The sequence below is a fragment of the Fundulus heteroclitus genome, chromosome 18, assembly GCF_011125445.2.
Source record: "Fundulus heteroclitus isolate FHET01 chromosome 18, MU-UCD_Fhet_4.1, whole genome shotgun sequence".
In the NCBI taxonomy this organism is placed as follows: domain Eukaryota; kingdom Metazoa; phylum Chordata; class Actinopteri; order Cyprinodontiformes; family Fundulidae; genus Fundulus; species Fundulus heteroclitus.
In genome coordinates, this window is record NC_046378.1 from 15,852,335 (window position 1) to 15,876,831 (window position 24,497).

General features: G+C 38.4%; 1 protein-coding gene across 7 annotated transcripts in view; it reads left to right on the plus strand.

The window, feature by feature from the left end:
- Positions 1–248: 248 nt before the first annotated feature.
- The window catches only part of gria4a (glutamate receptor, ionotropic, AMPA 4a), a 178,385-nt gene continuing 154,136 nt past the window's right edge, over positions 249–24,497 (plus strand). For 3 of the 7 annotated variants that reach the window (XM_036150278.1, XM_036150277.1, XM_036150279.1), the window contains exons 1-2: positions 250–634; positions 3,916–4,074. In XM_036150278.1, coding sequence (XP_036006171.1) covers positions 538–634; positions 3,916–4,074 — 256 coding nt within the window. In that variant the 5' untranslated portion in view covers positions 250–537. Of the gene's footprint in view, positions 635–3,915; positions 4,075–24,497 lie in introns of all 7 variants that reach the window. The other 4 variants (XM_036150280.1, XM_036150281.1, XM_036150275.1 and 1 more) reach the window with 2 other exon arrangements.

Here is a 24,497-nt window from a genome sequence, read left to right on the forward strand (position 1 = left end):
GCTTTTTTCCAGGTGAGATGGCCAACCGTTCACAGAAAGGAAATGCAACTTTAAAGATGCGCATGATCATTTATTGCGATTGTTTTTTAATTCTTCCATATTACGAAACTATCAGTATGTAAGAGAGGCTAAAGAAGAAGACGATGCAGAAGAAGAGAATCCGATCATTTCACTGGCAAAGACAGAAAGAAAGGGAGGGTGTGTGGTTGAGAAAGAGAGAAAGAGACGGCGGGGCGCGCATGTCCAGTTCTTCAATGCAGCCTGTTCTCTCAGCTCGCCAATCATTCCAGCGAAATCCCCCTCTATCCTCTCCCCCCTCTTCTCTACATGTGCGCCGGACTCACAGCTCTCTTCTGAGCGGACACTGCAGGGGAAGAAAACGGACGAATTCAACATGGAATATGAATACTAACTGGGGGAAATAAAAATCGAGGGAAAACAACCTTTCTCATCCACGTTTGTATCTCTTGCGCACCATTCCCCCTTCCTAAATGTCTCTCAACAGTTTCTAAAGGGATTCGAGGAAAGGAACAAAAAATGAGGATTATTCTTTTTTCTTGGCACTTTCTTGGGGTGTATTCCGCCCTTTATTGGGGGCTGGCGACAGGGGCTTTCCCCAGCTCAGTGCAGATAGGTGAGTTGGAGGTTTACTGATTTTTACGCACGGCACAGGCACTATACACTCCGCCAAATATTTATGGTAGTTAGCGGCCAGGAGTCACCATGCATGAGAAAATGAATGCGCTAGAATCCCCCGCTGTAAAACACAACAAATTACTCAGAATAAAGAAGACGGATTGGAAGAACACAAAACTAGAAACATTCCCTCCCTCCCATCTCATTCTTCATAAATTCCAAAATGTAGTCGCTGTTGTGACTGGCGGTTTATAAATGAACAGAAACTATTTCACGACATTTTAAAAGCTGTTCTTGCCTCATGAATGTTTCAGGGAGCTTTGTTCCTTTTCCCACTCTTGTTCACTGTTTATATACTGCAGCATTCCTGCTCTCTGTCGCTTTCTGTTTCTCTCCCTCCCCTTTCCGGCGTTAGGACGGGATAAACCACTCACGAACCTTCCCAACAAATCAGAAATAAAGTTAACTGTGGCTGGAGCATCAGTTTTGCTCAGAAACTGGGGATCGCACATTTATGGAATCTCATTTTTCTGTGCCTTTCGTACACTCACTGCATTGTGTGTGAGGGTTTGGTGGGGTGGAGGGGGGTAAGCTGTGAGGTCCTATAATGAGATTCAGCTCGTTGACTATCTCCTTGCAGCTGCCAATAAACTTAATGCGCTAAATATTCGCAGGTTGCTCTGTGCTCAGACGTGCACATAAACGCTCTGATGTTCAAGCATGTGTGTGCATCCCTACTTATTCTGCAAATCCCTATGTAGAAATGCAAAATATGTGAAATCATTAGTTTTTCTTGGCAGTCCAGCTTTAACAACACACCTTGCATGACTAAAAGTAAAAAGCCTGCATTGTGCAGAGCAACACATACAGCATGCTCTTCCCTTTCCTCCCCTCCAGCATACAGTCCTCCGTCAATGCACAAATTACCCGTAGATACAGGATGTTCCACTGGCGCTTCGGTCCACCTGAGGAGCAACATGCATGTTCCCTGGAAACAGTAAAATTATTCAATAGAGGCAGTTTAGTATTCTTACATGTGGACGTTTCTATTAGTGTGAAGGCAATACGATACTTGACCAGGAATGAATTGTTTTCTTGCGCTAAGATGGAAAATCAAACCCAGACAGTTATAAAACAGTTATCCTAAGTGAATTCATGCTTACATGCTTACTTGTACAGAAATGCCTCGGCTTCAGCTTTTGTTTCATTTCTCTTGTTCGTACAAATCGTTTAGGTTTGCATGCTACCCAACCCAGTAACAGCTAAGAGCTCTGGCTCTGGCTCTCAAACTGGATTCTCCGTGTCTGCCTGTTCTGCAGCAGACAATATTAACAAGAACTTTTAATGTGAGTAGCCGAAGTGTCAATAAGAGATTACAATCCTTAGAGAAAAAAAGAGATTTAGTTAACACGCTCTGCCTCGATAACCTTCCTCTGTCGCTACCAATTTCCTCCCACCCTTCACTCTGCCACTCTGCCAGTGTAATCAATTCCAACTTTGAATTTCCTTTTGAAACTTGGAAGAGTAATCAGTAAAGCTGCTAGTAAGATAATTCAAAGAAAGTAATTATGAAGCAGGGCTGCAAGTGGCGCAGTGCTTGGTGCACTGTTGCTTTGCACCAATAGAGTCCAGGGGTCCCCTCATGCATGGGTGGGTTCTCTTTAGGTACTCCGCCTTCCTTTCTCATGCTGAAAACATGCAAGTTAAGTTAATGGACCATTCCAAATTCAACTTAGGTGAGAATGTGCTCATCCGTGGCTTTCTTTCCTGTGCCTATGTGCTGCATTGTGATGGACTGACAAACTCTCCACAGTGTATCCCCAACATCCCATACCGCTGCGACCCAACAATATTTAAGAACATACAGAAGATGGATGGCACAGAACAAAATATGGGAGGGCTTAATTATTACATTTCCCCCAAAATATTAGAAATTGTGAAATTATAATGTCCCCTTAAAGAATTCATCAAGTCTGGATTACTATAATTCCTATGTTGGTTATTGGGTCTTCATTGGGTAATATAAGACCACTACATGTAGTTTAATAGCGCAGAATGGTTTTTAAATTAGCATTACTTTATTTAACTGGAAGAGACTTATTGAGATTTAAAATCTCATTTAAAAGCAAGTCCTGGTCTAAAACACCAATAACCTGAACTCTCTATCTCCAGCAGAAATTCCAGTTCAGAAACAAATGAAAGGTCAATTTGCTAAAACATCAGTGAAACTGGAAACCTTTAAGATACACAGAGAAATATATTAAACTTTACAAAGAAATGCCACTATAAATAAATACAAATAAATCACATCCAACAGAAAACAATACTTAAATCATATAGTCTTTGTGTGTAAATTGATGTGTTGAAGGATCTATTTTCCCATGAATCTATTTCCTTTTATTGTCTTAGTAAGGTATGGATATACAAAAACAACACTCATCCCCAAAAGGGTTGTCATAGTCACTGCTTATGCACTGACTTTTTGCTTATTATTATTTTTTTAGTTTGTCTTATTTTCCCTTCTAATGTCACTAATGGACTGCTGAGCATATATTTTTTACATATCTAAAGTATGTAACTGATTGTAGCTGTTAGCTGTGTCAGATTACAGTTATTAATATCTTATCAGGCTGAGGTAATAGAAGCTGCCCCTCTCTGGTCAGAACATGTTATTTGAGAGTGCCCTGAAAGGATTACATGACCCCTTATTTCTACCAGAGGTGATCTCCACCACACTTTAATGTTCTCCTTTTCTTCTATTTATTTTGTTTTTATCAACTGGTAGTGTAAAGTTTTCTCTTTCTTGTTAAAATTCTAACCGAAAATGCCCAAGTTACTCTTTTCCTTCTTTTAACTATTGCCTTCTGATCTGGTTATCCTTTCTGACTCATTAGACTTCCCTCTCAGCTTTTGCTAAAATCTCTTTTCTGCCTCTCTTCCTTTCTGTGTATCCCCACTCTCAGATTACATCAATGAAACGAGTAGTTTGAGCATCCACGAGCACGTTTGTATTCATGCCTGTGCGTTAGACAGAGCTTGAGAATGTGCGGAAAGACAGATTACCTTTTATAACAAAGCTAATGAAGAAATTGGCTTTCTTGTCTCTTTCCCCTCCCCTGTTTTTCTCTGCCTTTCACATCCATCTTTCCCCCCACCCCTCCATCTCCCTGTCTCACCGTGCACCCACCTGACCCCTCTCTGCCCCACAATAACTCACTTCCTCTCCGCTCCATCTTGTCTCTCCCCTGCCCTGGTCTTGCTCTTCCTTTCTCTCTGTAGGTGGACTGTTCATTAGGAATACAGATCAGGAGTACACAGCATTCCGACTAGCTATCTTCCTTCACAACACCAGCCCTAACGCTACGGAAGCTCCATTTAACCTGGTCCCACACGTTGACAATATTGAGACCGCCAATAGCTTTGCAGTGACCAATGCATGTAAGTATGTCAATATTTATATATGCACAGTACTTTGCAAAAAATATTGAAAATCTGTGGCAAGATCGAGTTTCAGCTATTTTGCGTAGAAGAATGCGCAAAACCAATTGTAGTAGATATTTAATCCTGGTTGAGACATAACCCATAAGACCTGCAGCTGGAATTGTAGCAAACAGTGGTTCTAAAAAGCGTTGACTCTGTTGGGCTGAGTACAAATTCACACCACACTTCTTAGATTTCCAAAAGGCCGCATCATCTTCCTTCCACTGCGAAAGTAATTATGCACCACAATTTTTTAACTATCTCCATAAAGTCCCAATAAAATAGATGGAAGATTATGGTTATATTTTGTGCAAGAAGTCTGGATATTTTTGCAAGATACTGCAAATGAATGGCATAAGCAAATGATTCAATCTCTTCCGTCCAAGCCTTCATGTTTCATGAGCTCAAGCTTATTTTATTCTAGCTGGTTTAATCAGCGGGTCATACAAGTTAAGGTTTCAAGCTGACACTTTATGGTTTTGTAAAGCAACAGTGACACATTTTTGCAGGTTTTGGTTAAAACTGACTTTTGTGCAACAGCTGCTGCTGGAATTGTCGATTTTAGACTTCACCGAGAGCAATTTGAGAATTTGTGTAGCCTACCAAGGTAACGCTCAGTGGTTCATTTTTCAGTTGCTTACATCGAGTCAGATTCTCCCCTCCCTTCGCAAAATATTTTACAACCACTCCGAGTTATTACTGTTGTAACTAGTCTGAAATAAAAATGGTGACTGTGTTCAGAATAGCTCCTTTATTTTTGTAATAAAGCAAATCGCTTGGCAATCGTTTCTTCTCTGATCTGTTCAGGGATGACGGCTAATCTCTTACCCTCCCCGTCTTTACTCTGGCAGTTAGAATCTAATTCTTTACGCTTCACCTCAACCTGCAAGCTTTCCAGAGATACTCTGTGACGCTTGTGCTGAGAAAGAAGTGTTAACAGTTCAACTTAGGCAGCCTGTTGCTGACAGTACAGAGGTGCTCATAATGTTCTATCTGTCTATCTTGAAGAAAGAAATAGCATCATTAAGACAATCAAATACGAAGAATGCCATGGTGTTTAAAATATTAGTTGGGAAAAATCAGGGGCTTCATTGGGTCTGCTTTGTTTGAACATGTGTTTAGCATATGTGTTTACATATGTGAAATTTGTGTTTTTTTTTATAATACCTATTAATAAGAATGAGGTACAGTGATGTCTGCAAAGGGATTTCTTTTTTTCAGTTTAATTGAAGTTGTGTTGTCATCGGAGCATTTATAAAACGAACTGTATAGATGAGGGACTGAACACAGCGGCTAGGAGGAGACATCTCTGGCCTTTGGCATTGGGCTGTTATCCTTATGATTTGGGAAGCAAAATGTGTGTGTGTGTTCAGACAAGAAGGAGATGTTTTACTATTTTATATGAGCTGCTGCCTTGTTGGCAGATTTTGTGGTCTGCCTTGTTGTCTGTTTGATCATACAGTAGATGGGCACCTACTTGCAATCTGATGACAAAACCTGCAAGTTTTAAACAGGTCCAATGCAGGGTTTGCCCCAGAAAGTAGGGTAATCCTGGCGGGCGGTGCTGTTGTGGGTTCTGGGAATTGTGTGCATCGTGGAGCGCGGAGTGGAAGGGAAGTGCAGGGAGCGTTACGTTAGGCGACTCGAAGGAGGGGCAACGCACGGACGTAGTATGCGTCAAGCTAATACCAGCTGGTGTGCTCGCCATTTAGACCGGGAGGTATTTTTCCTGACGGGAACTTCAATGACCATTTGATGTCGCTCTCAAACATCGACACATTTAGAATATACAGACCATGCTTAGCCGTGGGGGCGGGGAATACGCTTTAGAAAACCCTGCAATGTTAAGGGTTACAAACATTTCTTTTTTTTAAGATATTAGCTCAAAATCAAACTAGATATAAAAATCTTAGCAATTGCACTGACTCTCCTCTATAGCAGCCTCTCTGTTACATTTCCGGGTCAGTTAGTTGAGCTGAACACAATGCCAGTGCTTTTAGTGTAAACAGTATTCTCAAGTAACAGAGTGCACTAAGGCTGTTCTAATTTACATTTGGAAATTAGATAAGGTTTAATCTACATTGTTTCACTGTTTAAAGCATTTTAGTTGGATACACCAAATCCCAACTTTCAATTTTGACCAATAGTAGAAAAATGAAATCCAAATAGAACCCAGCAGCGGAGAGTTCATGCCTGTTCAGCATTGAACTCAGTTTTGGGGGAAAAAACATAGCATCTGAGTAGTGCTAAATACATAATTTGTCAAACAACACAAAGAAAAAAAATCAACCAACTTTCATCTGCAATGTAGTACATATATAAAAGTACAAAGTGAATTAAAATGGGAAAAAACAGCCATGAAATCACTTAAGAAAAAACACGATAATTGACCTGAGTCAAAGCAAGGCTCACAACTCAAGTTTATTAATTAATTAACACTACTGACTTGTCTTTTCAAGTGTGTATTCAAGTCAGTAAAGCTGCTGTCACACTGCATGTGCAACTAGATTTGTTTTGGATGAAGAATATAAAATGCACAGTGTGCTATTGCCTTAGGACAGAGTAAGTCTCTCTCTTTTTGTCATTTTTTTTTTACTTGATGGTCACCTGACATCTTAGCCTTAACAATCAACACTCTCCACACAGCGTATCAGCGCCACCTAGTGGTCAAATTGTCATTAGCTGAATCCCTTTGCTTATATGGGTAAATCTTCCCAAGTGCAGACAGAGAGATGCAGAGCATCTCCACTGTGTAACATGAGGTCAAGTAACATCATTGCTGTAATGTTCAAGTGGCATTTACATAATGTATAATTGACATTTGTATCATGACAATATAATGTCAGTCTCTACATTACCATGGTTATTCTAAGGGGTTTTTAATCATGAAAGAAAATCTGACAGCCTTGCTTTTATGCTGATCAAATTACAGTATCAGATAGGTAGGAAAATGATACCAGAGCATTATTTACATAAAGCAGTGCATCGTCATACACCACTGAAAGGCAGATGGTCAGGAGTATAACAGGGGTATCAGTTTCAAAGACTCACATGCATTACCCTCCATATATCACCCATTAACTACTCTTTGAGGCCTCATATTTTCTTTTTCACTTACACTCCTTTAAAAAAGGGAATTAAAACGTACTGAAACTACCATTAAGAAAACATTTATTTTAGATTTGCTTAAAAGTTTTTAAATTGTTAAATTATGATCTATTTGATGATTTAAAAACATCTGCTGAACCAGGTTTGTTTGCATGAGCAAGATGTGAAACCAAACTAGTTAATAATTTCAGCTACACTCCAAACTTTAGCTGCCAATGACGGTTGGACAGATCGTAGATAGAACGTTTGTTGTATTTTGAGATATGTGGGAAACACGTATGCATTTTTGACTTTTTATAAGAACATTTTAACCAAAATCTCCTTCAAAAAAATCACATTAGAAATTTTGAGACATACATTCCTACCTTTAAGCAGACAGATTTCCTAGCAAGAAAATATATGTCTATGTTCAGTTGACAATGAATCTGCCTTTTAGTCCAAGAGAATGCTTGACACGCAATTTATTTACCATATTTTCTGGACTATAAGTCACACTTTTTTTTATAGTTTGGCTGACCTTGCGACTTATAGTCAGATGCGACTTATATATCAATTTTAAATGGTAAATCATATTGAACAACAATATTATTCAGACGATTGTGGATGGAGCCGTGTAATTGAATACGTTCCCTTACCAGATTAAATGTCAGTTTTTAGTGTTGGATTGTGTGAAATAAATTTCAAAATAAATGTGAGGCATAGTACGATGCGATTTATATATGTTTTTTGCCTCTTTATGACACATTTTTTGACTGACGCAATTTATATTCTGGAGCAAATTATAGACTGAAAAATACGGTATTTATTTATTTATGTAAAAATCATTGTCATTTCATTCTTTGGCACCTCTGCCCTATATTGACTTTATTTTATATATTATATATTTATATTGTCAATACTTAGAGTTATTAAACATGTGCTTGAAAATGATAAAGAAATGGATATTGTGTCACCTCTTAAGGCAATGGTCAAGCATGCATGAATGACACCATGTGTAAGACCTTGCTCCTGTGCTGTACATCAATGTGTAAATGTGGTATGGGTGTAGAATAATTCAGTCCAGGTTTGAAAAGTCTTTGTATTATGATTTTCATATTTGTCTCAAATGAAAGAGGTATAAGGCCAACAGAGCTTTGGCTCTTTTTTGTTATCACAAATAGAATAAAGGTTTTATCCACTTCAAAACGGATTTTTAGAAATGATTGTATTCAGTGTAGAAAAATTAAGCTAGTTTGACCAGATTGTAGAAGTTTGATAAGTATATTAGATATTAAACTGAAAAACATACAGTCTAATTTCCTTAAAATAATAGTAAATTAGTGTTTGAGATTAGATATAAATTGCACTAATACTATTCATCTGCAAAGACACAAAATTCTCTTACAGAGCATCAGATAGGGAACAACCCATTCTTCATTGACTTGACATGCAAATGAGGAACAGAAAACCCATGTGAAGGGGAAGCAAGAGATGTATTTTTTGGAAATGTTTGGGGAGCCCCGCAGGCTTTGACACCCTGGGTGGTAAGCCAAATTGCCGATATCAAAAACTGTCCCGCTGTCTCAGCATTTTTTTAGTTTAGGCTCATTGCGCAGTTGTAAACATTTTGTTGTGTTGATAAATCAGCAGCCTAACAATGGTTTACTCCTCTTGGTGTTAAAAGATTGATTAGTAATGATCTCCATAAGAATTTGCATGCTTTTGCTATTTTATGGGTTAATAATTATACCCAGTTCATCTATCTAGTGGTGTATTTAAAGTGATGCGACAGCAGTTCATTTTCGTGTCTCAATGAGCTTGTTTAATATAGTTGCACATTGATAAAGCATCTAATTGAATCATGCGTGTTGGTTTTAATAATTTAGAGGGAAAAACAAAGTGAAAGTGAGTCTAAAACGTGATAGTGTTTGTGTTTCATTTTTATGGTGAGAAAGCCACATATCTGTCATGTAGGCATGATCTCACATCCCTCTCCTTTATACCATGCAGTATTTAATAGATTTCCTTTTAAGAGATTGTTTTGTAATTATTGCTCACCTTATCTCATTAAAGTTCAACAAATAAACCAATGAGGCAGTCAACTAGAATGATAACAATACACTATTCTAAAGATGTTTCCTTTTACTATACATTTATTTCACAAGAAAGTATTGCTCCTTCAGTATCTAAAACCTTTAGAGCATCATCTAAAATACATTGAGACATTTATTATTCCTGAAAAGAAGATTGGTCTCCAGTCATACAAGTCACACACACACACAGAATCCTAAATCAAGAAGGCGTAATGCAATTTCCAAGTTTGTTTGTTTTGTGCCGCCTACATCATAGATTTAGATGAATGAATAGATTACTTAAAACAAACTACACTTGTTAAAAAATTAATAGCCATCTAACACCTCTCACGCACAAACATAATCACATTCTGCATCTGTATACATAAGCTGGATGATTGGGAAGGAACCCGATGAATAAACATCAGGTGGGTTGCTCATAATGCACCAGGAAGTGTATGAATTTATTAGTAATGAATAAAGTGGTGCGCTCATCGGAAGGGCACACTCATTTCTGAGTGCATGAAACAACCAGCATAAGTTTTACAGTCTCTGTGTGTGCACTGGAGCCTGACTGACTGAGATATGTTACAGTGGGCACCAGAGACCCTTTTCTCTCTTTTTGTAGCCCAACTCCTGTTTCTGCTACTTCGAGTTTAATCCCAGTGACCTACTTGTAGTTCTGGTAAAAGTGCTTAGTTTCACATAGGCAAACGCGATATGATTAAACTTATGTGTATTACGTTTAGAATGGATTCACAGAGAGAAATACAGAACTCATTTTAAATATTTTTATTTAGAGTGGAATAATTACCTTTAAATATAGATAGTTGAGGATACAATAAAAAAAAAACATTTCAAGACTTAACTTACACTGATGCTGAATGACCAGATAAAGATTCTTTTTTTGTTTTTTGTCCAATAGCTCTCGGAGTCCTTTAAAATATTAATTAGATATTAATTCTAAAACCACATTAAGAAATTCAATGCCATAACTATCCTCAAATACACAATAGATTTAATCATTTCATCATTAAGAAATTACCTTAATGAAACTGCAGTCTCTGCAGAAGTCTAATATGATGCTCCTACATGGATGGATTAACTTGGTTAGGATGCTGCTGACTTCCTAAAACATATGCACTCTTGATAAAAAATTTAAAAACAGGGAAAAACCACAAGTGTGCACATTGCCTACTAGTGGATCATAAGCGGATTTTAAGTAGAGCTTCAACATGCCAATATAAAATATAATAGAGACAAGAAAGAGTAGAAAAATTATTCAAATATGCATATAATTCAAACACACCTTTCACCAGCTGATGAAACGTTTAAGACTGCAGCCCTAAAATGTCTAAATCTCAGCAAGAATCTGCGGCTGCATCCAAAAAGGTCTAATTGGTAAGGACTCTTAAGCCAAAGCGAAATAGCGTCATCGGTCGCCATGATAAGTGCTGTCCAGATAGTGCAGTCAGTAAATAAGGAGGAAGGAAAAGGAGCCTGTATGCTTCCTATCATAGCCCCTTTAGCATAATGAGCTTGTGATGTCCCTTACCAGTGCTAAGGAGCTATAAGGAATCCCACAATCCTTTGCGTGACATGACGTATAAACACAGCCCACCTCAAGGATATTAACAAAAGTTTCTGGAGAGACGAGAGTGCACACATTTGTAGTTATTTTTCAGAAGGCTGTAGGCCCAGATTATATGATTCCTTGACTAGAATCATCCATGTGCGTTTCCGTCATGTAATGTCGTATGAGTTAAAGGCTGTTAACTCAGCACAGCAGTCTGAGGCTCCTTTCCTCCCTACGATAGAGTTCTTGCTGTTGACCTCATGAAAGGTCAAGGAACAGGAGCTAGGAGCTATACATAGAACCTTTTGGATGCAGCCTGGCTTTCATGCTATTTTCATGTAAGTCATTCATGCACAAAAGTCTTCTCCCTCTTGGCGTGACAGGACTGTTGAGCTTCACAAGAAAGGCTTCTTGCAATTATCTGTCACTGCCAAGATTTAATACAGTAAGGCAGTCATTTTATAGCTCTTAAAAGATCATGAGTGTTACGGGACAAAAATGTCAGATATTTCTTTAGTCCAACAACCACTAGACAGCCTCTGTGACAGAGGGAACAAAAGAACAACAACAAAAAAACGTTCAAAAGCCATATCTCTCTATACTATTCTCTGAAGAAAATTATCTGGATGATCTGAATAATCTGAAGATGGTTTCTGCATAACACAGTGGAGGGGATTTTATCATGATCTATGTAATTTTTTTGTTGAGTGTAACAATGGATATTTTGGCCCTACATTTGACTGAAACCCATCTTGCTGTGTGGAGATGTTGCAGTGGGCATTCCTTCGATTTGACGATCTGTGTGCTTGCTGATTGGGTCTTCCAACAAGACAACTCTGCTGTACACAATGGCCATCTCACGAAAAAAATACTTCTTCCAGGAGAATTACACCCTTCTTTTGTGTCATTCTGCGTTTTCCACACATCTAAATCCCCTTGAAAACATTTAGGGATTGATAAAAAGGGAGGTTTACAAAAATGGACATCAGTTTTGAATTAGAATCAATTTTAGCGATGTTTTTAGCAATGTTTCTCAAAGCATCCTAAACTGTAGCTGGGTTGTCAGCTGAGAGACGTTTTTTTAGCCTTTTGCTGTGTTCTTAGCTTACTGGATCTCCTTGGCAACTTTATACTTGGTCTGCTTATACTGCTTATACCGCCACTACTGTAAGCTTGGTCCTTGTTCCTATGTAGCTTCCTTAAACGTGAAGTGAACCATGTTTTTCTGTTGTTATGTGCAAGGCCTTGGTCTTTACATGTTTGTGCTCTAAAAAATCCTGATGTATGAAGTGACAGTTTCAGTAAGCACATTCAGGTCAGTGTAAGAAGCTTCAAATACACTCTAATCTGTGCAATCAAAGCAGACCTGTAACACATGCTTTGGATCATCAGTCCACTTACCACCTGTCCTAACCACAGGTTTAGAAGTTTTCAGTTTTTTCCCATTAGTTGGGTGTGATATAAACACTGACCTTGGTGAATAGAAGGGTTGAAAAATCAATCCAAGTGAAGACTACATGTCTTCTGTAACACATTGACATCAGCAAACTAACCTTCATTTATGTAAAATCGATTAAACCTCCTGTTTTGTTTTTTTCTCGAGGACTCACCGCTGCAGTTCGCAAAAAAACTGCTGAAAGCCTTGGATCTGTTGTAGGTAGTCTGGGATGTGTTCACCGAGCCCTGTTTCGGTAAAAACAAAAAACAAAAAAACAAAAAGGATTGCACAGGTTTGAGTTATTGTTGTTGTTTTTTTTTAATAAGAGGCAGCACTTTATCTATTTTATTAGCCAGAGAGCGGATATTAGGCAGGTGGATTGAAGACAAGGTCTACAGAGTCTCCGTTGCAGAAGCTTCACTAGGATGCCTGACGGTTTGCCTCATCTGTATCACTGGTAATATTCTTATAGTTCCACATCATCACCAACCAAGATCTCAGTGAAGTTGGGGTTGATCAAAAAGGAAGAAACATGTCTAAAAGCCACTCTCTGGTGTATAGGATTTCCTCTCTAGATAAAGTGATCACTGAATGGTGAGAGAGAGCAGATTAAAAACATAAAAAACAAGAGAAGAAAGGACCAAAGCTGCCATTCACATGACCATCTTGAATGTAATGTTTCTTTTCATTCCAGACGGTAAATGCCCTTTTCTGAAAACCCACCGTCACCAGATGGAGCACTCTCTGGAAACAGCACCCTCTGGAAACACTCACACAGATAATTCCTGTACAGATTTTTTATGGTCAGTGGGCAAAGAGTCCTTTGCTAATACCTTTATCAGTAGTGGAAGTTGAATTATGTCAGAGACTCATTAGGATGTCTTGATCAGGACCTAGAGAAGCCACTTTGGATCTAATTGTGACATCCCCACTATTGATGGAAAAAGTCACCTAAAACTGTAAAACAAATGAAAAACCAATGTGAATCTCAGTATCAAGTGGACCATTTGTAACACACAGTTTATGTAAATGACCTATAATTCTTGAAAAGCCTGATAGTCGAGCTGCCAATGTACAAAAAAGTTTCTGCAGTACATGACAATGTACAATGGTCTTTGACTCTCTGAGCTACAAACAAGGTGTAGTGATACCATATGAAAGAAATAAAAATATGCAGGGAGTAGGTTCTCTCGTACCATCCAGGAATGTTTGTTCATCAATAAATTAAAAGGTGGACAGAATTTGTCATGAGAACATCATCCATGCAAATGTGTGAGTACGGCTGTACAGATACAAACATTAATAATGTGTGTGGCGGATTGTTTGGCCAATTAAGCTTTTCTGGAGAAATCATCATCCCTGTCTGTCTGCAAGCTATCCATAACACATGGAAACACTTCTCTGCTTCTCTCCCTCCACATGTCTCACACTCTTTCCCTCTCGTTCCCATCTCTCCCTTTTCCTTGTTCCTGTTTTCTTTCTTCTGTCGCACTCTTTTCTTCATCATGTTTTGCTGCTGCGGCCCCCCCTTGCTCAGGCTTGGTGAATGGATCTCTAAATTAATCCTTCACTTGCTGAACAATGAATAAGAATTCTGCCTCTGACCTTGGGTTCTTCTTTCCCGTTCTAGTATTCAGAGAGCGTGAATGGATCATAAAAAAAATTCCAGTCTCAATCATTGTCCTTTTCCCACACAGGAATACAACTCATTTTCTTGTTCCAGAGTCATGCATCCATGTATCCGCTGTAGTTGTCAATCCTTCTTTACAATTTCTGCATATCTGTCTTGTTTAATACATGAACACATATATCACTGTGTGTGCATTTGGGTCTTCGTATAGAGGATCTGATGCAGCTCTGAATCTACCCTTCTGAGTTGCTCAAACAAGCATAATATCCTATGGGGCGGAGTGCTGTATGTTCTTTGACCATCTTTCAGACTTTAATAACAGAAACTGTTAGGTTTAAGTTATTCTATTTTGTTTTATATTCTATTCTATATGCCAAAAAACTTTTGATTATTTAGCCTAGCATAATTATGTCCTGGTGGCAAAATCCATCTAAATCAATACACTTTGTGTATTATTGAATGCCACAGATTGCATTTACATTCAGACTATCTTTGTGGCATGACTGAGTGAAGCTGTTGGAGTCTAAATCCTTAATGTGATAATAAATTGGCTTTAGAGTTAAATAAGGGTTATTTGCCCCATAGAAAAACGTTTATATAACTATTTGTATGCATGTACCATATTTTTTTATTTATTTAGAAATGTTTTCACAAAATTCAAGACTAAAAACTGATTTGGGAAGGCAACTTATTCTATTACACAACTGCATCCACAACTGGATGAATAATATGGAACATACCTGGGAGGTTGAATGGGGTAAATTACCATAACAAGCCAGCAACTGCAAACAGCAAGGTTCTCGCCAGCGCATTTCAGCGTAAATGGTTGTTATGCTGAAAGTTGTCAAAATTACGCTGATATTAGACTGTGTGCGTAACAGTGCTACATGCTAAGATAACAGTATGACAAGGATTTTTGAGAGCAACATAGAAAGGTCATTAAAGCTCTTGAACGTGCACCAGCAAAGTTGTAAACCGGTCAGACAACATAAGCTAATGCTAGCTGTTATTAGCTTCACGGATAGTTCTGTCTGATGGGGTTCTGTCGTGGTTTGGGACCCCCTTTTGAGCACTGTTGCGTGGTGGAGCATAGTTTTCACAAGCCTAAAGAGCTCTCTTGCGGTTATAGATGGTAATTTTTGTTCCGTGGTTCATGTTGGTCAGTATGAATTGCCATTTTAAAACATTTTATATATTTGATATATGTCACACCTTACTATAAGTCAAAGGATCAGCCAAATTATGAAAAAAGAGTGACCTATAGTCCGAGAAATACGGCACAGTTGAAATACAATTTTTTTATACATTCTGTATAAAGACACATAACCATTTTTTCTCGTTCCTGACAGAATTACCTAAATTATTGTTATTTTTCAGTTCTTCCTTTTCACATCATTCAGTTATGATCAAAATAAAGAAGAGCTACAACGCTTTGGTCTGAATTTGTTATTAATTTACCCCGACGGTTCCCCCTTTTTGCCCAAATACTGAGGGCATCTGAGAGTAACTTGTTGTGGTGTGGTCAGTATAAATCTAAAAGAAGCACTCCGCTCCCCTTCAGGCCACAGAGCATTCTATTCCAAGCCTCGTGAGACCATCCTGATCTCGCGAGCTTTCAAGGTTTCACTCGCAGATCAGTCTGGCTACTCTCCATTAAAGAAAATTTGGAGCCGTTCACCAAACGAACGTCCAATCAGCGTTGGCTTTGAGGCGGGTTGAGGTGTGACGAAACGGGAAGCGCGACAGTTCAGTCTAAAGAACATGGCGGCTTCAGCCGATGAAACTAGCGTTAGCATGGCTATCGAGCAAGTTTTATCGGAATTACAGAGTATTTCTTTGCTGAGCTAACGAGCCTTTACCTGCAGCAGCAAGAGTAGCTTGGCTTGTGGTTGTGTTTTCGTTGTCGCTGTGTTACGAGCAACAACGAATCTGATTGGTTTATTTGGCCCGTCTATCACCAACATAGGCCAATCAGCTAACCAGTATTTTCGCCCCTTCCCAAAATTACTTCAACGGAAGGTTTCCAGATGGATATGCGGAGCAAATCTATCTGGCAGAGTCAGGTAATTCTATTCCACCCCTTTGGGCCATTTTTGTTGGATACTGGGGTACGATGCATTGAACAAACAAACATTTTGACTTATCCACTTGTAGCTTCGGCATGGTAAATGGTAAATGGCTTGGACTTGTATAGTGCTTTTAACCAGTCTGACAACCCCAAAGCGCTTCACCCTACAGTACAGTCATTCACACACACATTCACACCCTGACGGTGGTGAGCTATGTTAGTAACTACAGCTGCCCTGGGGCAGACTGACAGAGGCAAGGCTGCCATACATAGGTGCCATCGGGCCCTCTGACCACAGACATCCTTCAGCTTGGACAACAAAATAAAAATTAATAGTAATTAGTAAGCCAGAAGTCCATAACCGTGTTTAGCAAATAATGTGACATAGTTGCACAAAACTTAATAGAAACAGAGAAAACTGAACGGTTTGAAAAATATGATGCAAAAAGAGTATAAAGATATCTCTGCAGCACCTGGACAGATGACATTCCAATGATCTGCATTTCTAGAGACTCTGAGTGCACAACTAAGTGTATTTAAGGGCTAAATAACCTTTGTAACCCGATAGTTTTATAAATATGTAACTTGTGTTTTCAGTTAATATCCATATTTATGATACGAAGTTAAAGGCGGCATAGTCATCCACATTTGGACAGTATACACTAGCAATACACCGTTTTTTGTTGTTTATGAGACAAATAGTTTGTGTTTTTGAGATAAACCTAAAAAAAGTGACAGAGAAAAGAGTGTGACAAAAAGGGGATTATTCAAATGCACTCTCCTGTTCCCACCCACATCCAAAAATGAAAACATTTGATACTTGTGCCAATTATCTGTCACATGATTTTGTGTCCAGTGTCACATGATTTAATATCACTTGTTGTTACTTTTATTAAGGCCACGGTGATCTGGAATAGGCCCACCTGCAGCTCTCTACCCTGATTTCTGGCCTTCTCATTTGTTTCAAATGATCTACCTTTGCTACTACAAGGCGAGACCAGGGGTTGATGGACTTCTTCCCTCCCTGGTGATGAACACAATGAAAGGGGATGTTTTTTATGGCATCCGGTGTTTTAGCTGACACTGGAGCAAATCTCACATAGTGGCCTTTCTGTCTTTTTAAGAATGCTAGGTTATGCCAGAAATATCATTTTGGGTATCCTTCTTCAAGGAATTTTGACCCATTCCTCAAAGGACTGAGTCACGTTTGTGGGTTGCCTTGCGTGTACACACCTTTTCCGCTTTGGCCACAACTCTTCTTTGGGACTGCAATGATTAGGGTCTTTATCCATTTGGAAGACTCAAGCTTTAACTCCCTAGCTGATTTCTAGAGATGATACTTCAATATTCTCAGATAATGCTCTTTACTTATGAAGCAATCTCCACTACAGTTTGCTATTTTGCTTTTGAAGTACTGGCTTCTTTCTCTCTGAGTGGCATTTCAGCCAGTGTTGGTAATGGATCAGTTTCTCTGTCGATAATCTTACCAGCTTCACCCAGCATACACACAACAGCTTTTGTTTCATGCAGGGTTTGATATGTACATGTAGCAACTAAACTTGCTCATCTCTGGGACTCAGAACCCATTTTCTTCTGCAACAGTAAAATGGCTGGTCTTTATACTTTTGTATAAGTGTTTAAATGAGTAAATTGGAAGAACCATATTTGTGAGGGTCTTCAATTATTGCCTCGATATGGTGCCTGATTTCTTTTGTTTTGTTCCAAGGTCCACAATGAGGCAGCATGTTTGAGGTGTTCTACACAAGCGGGCCCCATTTAACTCAGATATTGTAAATTAACCTATTAGAAGATTACAAAGCCATGACATCATTTTCTGTAACTTTCCAAATAGTTTAAAGCATAGCAATCTCAGTGCATGCAACGTTCTAAAGTTGAACAGAGTACTGAAACAATTGCTAAAAAGTATTTTATTAATCTATCATTTAGCAGGAATAATTCTGGTAATCCTGCTATAGAACAGGAAACTTTTAGTTTGATTTGTTTGTTTTATGTCAGACAATGAGAAAAAGAGGTGTGTGTTTTAAAGCAGTTGATGTAAATATGTACACAGCCACTTTTTATAGTAAGCAAAAGAGGCAGCTCACTTTAAAAAATTAAGTAAGGCAAAAATTATTGTATTTTTTAATATAGGAAATACTTCATGATCCTAAAATAAATGCTTCCCATTATGTTGTAAAGTCATCAGGACAACATTTATTGCTAGAGGATGTCAAAATGCCTTTATCAATATTATCTTTGAATAAAAACTGCTTAATTGTCTGGCAATGTACTGTTAAAACCTTAACAGGTTTCCCGCTTTGACAAGTAAATGTTGGTTTTGTGCTCAATTGGATGCTAATTGAAATTTTGTTGACGCATCAATGACCATTAACATTGACAGGCGCGATGTCGGCACAAACACGTATGTAGACACACACTTCCAAAGAGTACATTAGCACCTCTACATACTCTAGCCTTGAGATCTGATTAAATGGATTCCATGTGCAGCTGGCATCTCAGCCACACATTGCTGCATACACAGACACACAATACCACACTTAAATATGTCCTCACATACAATCTCTCTCTCTCTCTCTCTCTCTCTCTCTCTCTCTCTCTCTCTCTCTCTCTCTCTCTCTCTCTCTCTCTCTCTCTCTCTCTCTCTCTCTCTTATCTCTCTCTGGCAGATATAAACATTGATTTGCCAACTTATATACCTAATGTACCCACAGACACAGCGTTGTGCCTTTGCTTTACTTGCTTCTTCCATTAAAGGCCTCAGTCCTCTCGCAGATATGTGACACTTGCAATTAGTACAGTGCCATCATCCATCTTTAATGACTTTCTAGATACCATATGTGTTTTTAATGATACCACAGGGGAAAACAGAGTAAAACGAGGGGATCTTTGAGACTCTGGCAAGATGATTGCTGGATCAGTGGGACATCTTTGAAGCTCTCCTTGGCATTAAAGCATGTTATTATTGCTAATCCTATAAGGTTAAGTTATTTTAAATTAGAGGCGGCTTCTTCCAGATATTATCTTGTTAGTGTGGAGATATTGGTACATTACATAGTTTACATGTTTTACTAGTGAGGAAATAGCAAAACTAATGTGCATACTGTATGACTGAGAAATAATATTGTTGGTGGCTAGTGGGCTTAATAAAGTAGTCAACTTTGACAAGCACAATTCCTCTCAATAGAAACAAGTTTTGATCACAGTTTTTTAAAACAAATTATTTGATTAATTCATACCTGTAAATGAAAGTGACACCTCTGGTGCAGGCACGAATGTCACTCAGACATGATCCAAAAGGAAGAGTCAAACTACAAGTATTCAAGTGATTCCCTGGAGGCCTATACTACTGTGTGCAGACCTTCTACCAGAGCCAGTCTGGCATCAAGGCTTGTAAGTATCTGTGGAGCTCTTGTCTGTTGAGGTGGTCATACTGGTGGACCATTCAGACTGTGTACGCTTTGATGTTAGAGTGATTTTTCCCATTATGACTCTCTGAACAGGCTCATGAGCATAGCGTTGTAGACTGTAAACAGTTCCCTCATCCAAGTTGTCATCGATAAAGAAAAGAACACAATGGGCAATGTTTTAAATTGCATTTGATATTTTCTTAGGCGTGATTGACTTGTTTGTACCTGAGCTGGAAATGGTTTTGTTTACTGATGTGCCACCATCTTGTGTATTCAAGCACCACTCTTGCCTGGACACAGCGTATGCAACTCCTCAGAATAGTTGACCGGTTAATATGACGTGAAGATCAGCTTTTCTGTTATTTATACAGCATGTTTTTCATTTCATTTTGTCTTTCTGATAGTTCCAGCTTGTCTGTAGCTATAATAGTTAGTGGTGGCCTAGTGGTTAGAGAGCTGGGCCTTTGTGTCTTTGAGAGGCCCCAAAGGTCAGTTGTTCAAAACTCAGTTTGGGTCTCTGAACAAGACCCTTGACCACAGATTGCTCCCTGTGCGCCCCTCAGTGGGGGCAGCACACTGCTCCCTGAGAGATGGGTTAAACACAGAGAGAAATGTCCCCTCTGTAGGGCTGTAAAGGGATTTTAAAATTTTTGTTTTAAGATAATGCATCTTATTCATGTGGTGCAAATAAACATCAAATGTCGTCCCAAGACACTTTACAAGACTAAGTTGTTAAATTCCTATCCAGTCAGATTGAGACCCAGTTTTAAAATGTTCTATTCCATTAAAACGATGATACAATACTGTCAGATCTTGTTATCAAAAAGTTATCTATCTATGGAAGCCCACCTGATTACATTGAGTCACTGACTTGGCAACAATCCTGAGCAAGCACATGGTCACAGTGGGGAAAAACAACTCTCTTTTAACTTAAAGTAACATCCAGCAGGCTCAGTATAAGCTGTCTTTTACTAATATTGGCTGGGGGTAAACTAAAATGAACCATAAATAGACATGCAGCTGGAGGAATGTAACAAGCTTTTTCTGGTGTTTGATGTCAGTTTTTAACAAATTATTAAAAAAAAACAAATTTCTTTCTCTTGCCAGAATGATGGCTATTGTTATTATTGTTACCTCTAGTTTGGTGTTTATATTAAATTTCAAGGAAATAATTGTTGTTTTTGCAACTGTAATTGTTTAGATAAAATATTGATGGAGATACTAACATGCGTGAGAATATAGAGAGGTATATGTAAGATTATGTAAAAGATAAGAACAAATGGATAAGTTGTGGGAATACATAATTTTACACTACTCCCCACTCCATTGAATATGTAAGTATGGATACTAACATTCTACATTATATTACATTTTATAAGTATACTTGTACATTTTAAAAATAATTAAATGAATACAGCATGTCAGCCATAATAGTAAACCTCACAAAATATTAGTATATTTAAAAACCTCCTTTTAGCATTCTACTCCTAGTGTGAATTAAAAGGCTATCTGCTTTAAAAATGTTTGAAAAACTTCATATATTGTGTAAAAAATAAAAATTAAACTTTTGACAAAAACATAAGTCGTCTTTAAATTTAACATTTTATTTTTATTTTTCATGACTGAGAACAATAACATACTCTCATCTTTCCTATTTGATGCAATTTCCCCTGAAAGACCAATGATGTCCGATTGTTTTCTTTGCATGTCTGTTTCCTTGTTATCTGGCATAAGCTTGGACATACATATTGGTGACAATTGTACAGCAAGCTCAGCTCTGGTGACATGTTTATATGTACTCATCTTATAATTGTATGCCTTCAATGATGGATTTGAACTGTTCTTTTCCACTGATTAACCAAATTGGATGAGTGTTAGGCTGTTTGTCCAGTTAGAACATGTGCAGTCTTAGAACAAAACCAGGCAATCAACCCTAAAAGGAAGCGTGTGAGGAGCAGAAAATTCACCCAATCTCTAGAAATACAAAGTGTCAAAAAAGTCACAAAATTGGAGAGAACATACAATTCAGAGAAAACGGTTCAACACCAATTCCTCATTCCAACCCCTGTGGTTTACTATTTGTGAAGTGTGAATCCAAAATTTCTTTGTAACAAGAGGCTGTCTCTGTCACCTCTTCCTTTAGAAGCAGACACCATTTCGATCTCTTGAAATTTCAAGCAACATATAACATGGCCAAAAAGTGTTGCTAGTCTGATTTTGATTAGTGGTGTTCCAAACAGACGTTCCCTTCTTGGGTTGATTGCATGATCTGCTTCTGATTGGCTGAATTGTTTTCTGCCCTGTGAGGACATCTGTTTATCAGACCTAGTCTACACGTAGCTGGAGATCTGGGGAAACCAATAAATTTTTATGCGAATAAGCCTTTCATCCACATGTAAACTCCGTTTTATATCTGGAAAAACAAAAAGCTCTGGCCAAAGTCAAGATTTCTAAAAACTCAGTTTTTGAGCCAGTGTGTGTACATGACAAGAAGGACTCCAAGGGTCTGGCGCATCACAGGCTGCGACAAATAATGCATTGCTGAGGTCACGCGTGCGACCCTTGTTTTAACTTTGCCATGCAGTGAAGGATAAATGAATGCTGTCAGAGAGGTGCTGATTTCTACATTAGTGTTGTGATTGACTGTTTAAAATATGTCTAATCAATGTTGAACTGGACAAATTAACTAACCTACGGCATCTCCGGTCTGTACTTCCAACTGATGTTACCTCGTCACCACACAGCATTTCCTGTCTTCACCTCGGTATCGAGACTTAAAAGTAAAGGCATACATGGAGCATTATACATTTTACATTTGGTTCTGATTCTTTTTGCCTGTTTTTTTTGTTTTTTACATGCCCAGCTGCTCCAATATGTTGAGGTGAAAAGGAGGAAGAGTGCTTGGAAGTCAGCTGTTTTACACCAACTCACCCTTCCACTATAGAGGCACAACGCAATCCTTATTGTTAAAGGATTCTAACTGGCTGACATAGGTTTTAGTTTAGCAGTATACTGCCCCCTATGCATCTGGCAGGTTTATAACAGCACTCAATGATGAATTTGGACAGGTTTGGGTGGATGAAAACTTTTCTTAAAACGATCCTGTGTGTACGATATTATTTAAAAAAAAATGTGGGGGAGATATTCGTTTTTATAATGACCTGGCTATGTGTGCACAAGACCTCTGTTTTTTTTTCATTTCTAAATATGCAGACAGTGGCAATTGAAAGTGCTTTACATGATGAAACATCAGAAGAGAAAACATAAAAAGGTGCATTGCAGTGGCATAACAAAGAAAAGTTGGTATAAGCAGTAAAATTAAATGTTTCAGTTAATTGTTTCAAGGGCAAAGACAACTCTAAACAAATGGGGTTTTAACCTTGATTTAAAGGGGCCATGACAACAAATTACATTTTTCTGAGGTTTTGGGGGTATAATATGATCTGTTGTGCACTCAGGCCGTGTGAATGTTAAAAGTGATTACCAAAGAACTTGCTCAGGAGCGGTCAGCTTTTTCTCTTTGCTCAAAAATGGTCAGATCAGAAAACGGTTTATTTTACTATGTAGATTGTAATATATGTTCACACCATCAAGCAAACAGCCTCCCCCCCTCCCTTCCTCCCCCAAGCTGATACACCAGCGTTGAGTTGTGCTAGCTCTAGAAAATACATGAAGGTTCCACTTACAACCGAAGGACGAGAGAATCACAGAAGAGTGGCTGAAGTTAATTCATGGGGACTTTACTGAAGATGGTCTCCTGTGGGGGAATTCAAGTCGGAGATTTCAAACAAACTGCTTTAAAAAAAAAACTGCAAAAGGTCATCCTCTTTGTTGATCTGTACCAACAGAATGTTATGTTCTACCAGTTTTCCAAATATGGTTGTAGCCAATCAGATTGAAGTCAACTTGGAAGAACTGCATATCATTACCATACCAAACCCTTTTACTCAGGAGGGACATTTGGCCTGACAAATCTAGCTGACATTATTTTTTGATGAAATTCTTAAGAGCATTTACATATGCAGTAATATCAACAATATAAAATGGTTTATACGGTGATGTCATGGCACCTTTAAAATAACTCAGGGTTTCAGGGTTTTTGCAGTTTTTTGCAGTTTTCTGGGTGGGTTTTTCCAAATTAGTGGAGCATAAAAACTGAATGCTGCTTCTCTATGTTTGCTCTGACTCTGGGGATGTGTTACAAACTTTAACCAGAAGACCTGGTGACCTGGAAAGCTGATACAACAACAAATCTTCAATGTATTTTGGTGCTAAGCCATTCAGGGATTTATAGACTATAGAAACAGAGGTTATTTTTAAAGTCTATTCTCTCAGATACAGGGAGCCATTGTAAGGATTTTAAAACTGGGGTGATGTGCTCCATTTGCTTAGTCTTGGTGAGGATGCGGCCAGAAGCGTTCTGGATCACCTGCATCTGTCTGGTTGACTTTTTAGGAAGACCTGTGAGGATACCATTACAGTAATCAATTCGACTAAAGATAAACACATGGATGAGTTCTGCTAGGACTTTAGTCCTTTAATCCTGGAAATGTTTTTTAGGTGATAGACCACGACTTTGTAATTGTTTTTATGTGCTCAGGTCTGAGTCCATCACTAACACCCTGATTTTGGACCTGATCAGCATTTTCTAGCTGTTTTAACTGAAGCTGTGTGCTAGCTCTTGATGATCTTTCAGTAATTTAAACAACAAAGTGTATATGCTGCTCACCTAGCTTAAAAACACTAGTACTGGTATTGGTTACAAAATGTAGCAGGTAGCTGTTCGTCTCTGTAATGATTAAAATATTTGCAGCGACAGCTGAATTAATGAAATGGTGCACAGAAAGGCTAATGGATCAGTATTTAGTGAGTCACACTAAAACTCATATTAATGAAATAATTTCTCGTGGGTGTGCGGTTCCTTGAGGCAAGATGAGAGAGAGTGAGACATTTCTTTTTGCAGATTTTACAACCCAAGCCTGAGGCTGAGTTCTATCCTCCCACAACATACTGCAATGCACAGCCAAGTGATAAAAACGTAACAATGAGAAAAACCTTTTAACGTATTAGCTGTGTTCAGAC